This window comes from Enhydra lutris, unplaced genomic scaffold, assembly GCF_002288905.1.
Source record: "Enhydra lutris kenyoni isolate GAN:26980312 unplaced genomic scaffold, ASM228890v2 scaffoldscaffold41, whole genome shotgun sequence".
Classification (NCBI taxonomy): Eukaryota; Metazoa; Chordata; class Mammalia; order Carnivora; family Mustelidae; genus Enhydra; species Enhydra lutris.
Window position 1 is genome coordinate 150,370 of NW_019154125.1, and position 3,875 is coordinate 154,244.

Consider the following 3,875-nt stretch of genomic DNA (forward strand, 5'->3'; position numbering starts at 1 on the left):
GGCAGAAGCAGGCTCCCTCTCATCAGGGGGTGCGATGCAGGACTCCCAGGACTGTGGGATCATGATCTGAGCCAAACTGACTGAACCACCCAGGCACCCCTATAAAATGCTTTAAAGAGCACCTGGTGAACAGGGGTCATTTGTTAAATGGTAAATGATTCAAAACTCAAAAATAGTTTATTTGCAATAAAAAATGTCATATTTTAGTCTGGCACTAATTTCATGGCTCTTCTGGTCCTTGTGCTGTGTTTACTTATTGGCTTGGTCCAGGCTTCATGGTCCACCTGCATTTTAGACCCATGGCTGATTACATACCTGGTGCAGGTATTTGTGGAGGTGCAGTCAGTGTCCCCCAACAGTTTCAGAGTGAGTCTTTCATGAGGATATGGGAAGACATCTGGTGTCTCTTCAGCTTGGGAACAGATGGTCTGCCTCCCAGTCACTTAAAGTAACGCAGAAGCAAAAGAGAAGAGAGTCCTACTCTATATTTACTCTACTTTTTGTTGGTTTGGAAAAGTATTGAGCACTTATGTGTCACATAATAGGTTTCTAAATACGAAACCTCCATATCAAGTTTGTAGTCAACTAGGGTTTAATTTACATAATCATATTATTTACATATTAACACCCATAAAATCTTAATGCATAGCAAAGTATCCTCTCTTATTTACCCTTGAGATTGTGTTTTTGGTCTGAATCCATTTAACCTTGTGTCTTCTTTTAGGATTTTTGTCTCTGACCTCTTGAGAAGATTTTCTGACACCCAAGGTCAAGAACTGTTGTTATCTGCTTTCATGGAACTTTTAATTACATCTTATTCTTATAGATATTACATTAGTTTTCTAGGGCTGCTATAATGAATTTCAACATCTCAGATGGGTTAAAACAGCAGAGATATAGTCTCACGCAGTTCTGGAGGCCAGAAGTCCAAGATCTAGGTATTGACAGGCAATATTCTCTCTGAAGCATTCAGGGGAGGTCCTTCCTTGCATCTTCCAGCTTCTGGTGGTTCCAGGCATCCTTGGCTTGTGGCCACATCTCCCCAATATCCATTTCCATCTTTACATGGTCTTCTCATCTGTGTCTGTATCTTCTCTTCCATAACTTCTAAGGATACTTGTCTTTGGATTTAGGAGATATCTGGATAATTCTGGATGTTCTTATCTGAGATCCTTAAGTGCATTTAAAAATTCTTTTTTCAAATTAGGCCATGTTCACAATTTCTAGGGGTTAGGGAATAGGCATACATTTTGGGGGTCTACGATTCACCCTATTGCAATTGTCATATCAATATCCATTTTCCTATTATCTTCATGAGAACAGAATCTGTAAAATTCTCCCCTTCTGCCCATACCTCTAGTGCTTAAAATAATGCATGCCACAGAAGGCACTAAATATTCTGTAGATGGAATAAATGAAATAACCCATTTTTATCTTTCATTTTTTCAGATATGTGCTCTCTCTAAAACTGCTCCATAGTATTTCTGGATTCTAATTCTAGTTCCTCTTACCAAGAAATTGATAAGGTAGTCCACTTCAATTTTGTCCACTCATCCTACTTCTTGACTCATAAGTGTTTGGTTTTTTTAAAAAGATTTTATTTACTTATTTGAGAGAGAGAGAGAGAGAGAGAGAGAGAGATCATGAGGAGCAGAGGGAGAAGCAGATTCCTTGCTAAGCAGGGAGCTCAATGCAGGACTCAATTCCAGGACTCTGAGATTATGACCTGAGGTGAAGGCAGACTTTTAGCCAACTGAGCAACCTAGGTACTCCCAACTCACAGGTCTTTAAATTTTAAATTTTCATTAAGTTTAATCTTAGAATATGCTGCTTCTTAGGTCACAGTACTACATACTTCTCTGATGACCAGAGTGGCCATTTTAGCAACACAGTTAAAGAAATGCTTATATTTTATGGTTATTATTGTCTTTGTTCTACTTCTTGTGACTTATTAACATTTAAGATACCAGGGGAATGCTGGAAAGGAACTTAGCCGGAGAATATGGTCCCTTACAAACCAAAGGCACTTGGTAGGTTGTTAAAATTCTGGGACTCATTTTACCTAGCTTCATCCTCTCTCTCTTACAAAATGCTAAGTTATTACTTCCCTAAAGCACATACTCAATAAGTAGAACAAAGTCTATTCTTTTTAGAAACCTTTCTTCACCTCTGTTTTCCTTCTATTCCAACCCAATGATTTATGTACTTTTTTAGTTTACTCAAATTTGTGGATGGCTTCTCCCCCTTCCCTATTCTCCATTAGTCCTATGTTAGCTTTATTTCTCAGAAATGTTGAAATGTACATCAGTCCAATAAAATATGAAATAAGCATGCTGAAAAAAAGATTTAATTTATTTGCTTGTTTCAAGAAGGGGTAATCTCAGAAAGATGGTGTTAGAAAGAACTAATGGGATTTGGGCTTGTGTTAGGTGATTCTGGATAGGGTTAAGGCACTGAGATTTTTCTTTGGTTGAATATTATCAGAATGAGGGGAAATCCATCACTGGATATCCTGATAATTTTATCTAGAAGGTGAAAGAAACAATTGGGGCTATAAGTGCTAAAGAAGCAATAGTCATATTAAAAAAAAAGGTGGGGGAGGGACGTTTTGTCATTTTTCTGGTTTGGACTTTTTTTTTTTTTTTTTTTTGGTCTTTGTTTAGACATGATCAGAGTGGTCTTGTTTTTATCTTATTTCATGAAGAACACAGAATGGTCTTGACTGGTGTTGGTACTCTGTAAAGTGGTCTAACAGGAGAACATCAAGTTTTTGCTGTTACTGCCAGGCTGGGACTGGCTGCCAGAGCTGCTTTTCCTCATCTCAGGATGACCACTATTTTACTGAGGTCATGTGATAACTAATGGAATGACAAATGAGGGGTGGGCACTCCCTGCAATATCTAGCCAGAATGGCTTGAAGGTAATTTGAGTGATAGGGGTGTTGGGGTTATTGAATGAAGGAAGTAGCCTTGTGATGGTCTATCCAGGAGAAATTAGGAACTCAATGACACTGATCCTGGTACCCTGGCATCTTTGTAGTACCGCATAGTACCACCTTTCTCATGTAAAAGAGTTGATACTACTTAATTCGTGCCCTCTAAGTGAACATTTGAAAACTTATAAGTACTAAAGAAAGGTTCCTTAGAAGAATGAAACTGGACCATTCTCTTATACCATACACGAAGATAAACTCTAAATGGATGAAAGACCTCAATGTGAGATCCTAGAGGAGAACACGGGCAGCAACCCCTTCAAAATAGGCCACAGCAATTTCTTTTAAGACACATCTCCAGAGGCAAGGGAAACAAAAGCAAAAATGAACTTTTGGGACTTCATCAAGATAAAAAGATCTATATAGCAAAGGAAACAGTCAACAAAACAAACAGGCAACCCACGGAATGGAAGATGTTTACAAGTGACACTACAGACAAAGGGCTAACATCCAAGATCTATAAAGAACTTCCTAACACAACACCCAAAAGACAGATAATCAAATAAAAAAATGGGCAGAAGACATGAACAGACACTTCTCCAAAGACATACAAATGGCTAACAGACGCATGAAAAAATGTTCATCATCATTAGGCATCAAGGAGATTCAAATCAAAACCACACTGAGGAAGATGGCGGAGAAGTAGCAGGCTGAGACTACTTCAGGTAGCGGGAGATCAGCTAGATAGCTTATCTAAAGATTGCAAACACCTACAAATCCAATGGGAGATTGAAGAGAAGAAGAACAGCAACTCTAGAAACAGAAAATCAACCACTTTCTGAAAGGTAGGACTGGCGGAGAAGTGAATCCAAAGCTACGGGAAGATAGACCGGGGTGGAGGGGCCGGCTCCTGGCAAGCGGCGGAGCAACGGAGCACAAAATC

General features: G+C 39.0%; 1 protein-coding gene across 1 annotated transcript in view; it reads left to right on the top strand.

Moving 5' to 3' along the window:
- Positions 1 to 299: 299 nt before the first annotated feature.
- LOC111155383 (carboxypeptidase A6) overlaps positions 300 to 3,875 on the top strand; it is an 88,310-nt gene continuing 84,734 nt past the window's right edge. Inside the window, exon 1 of the mRNA XM_022515534.1 lies at positions 300 to 366. Coding sequence (XP_022371242.1) covers positions 300 to 366 — 67 coding nt within the window. The remainder of the gene's footprint in view (positions 367 to 3,875) is intronic.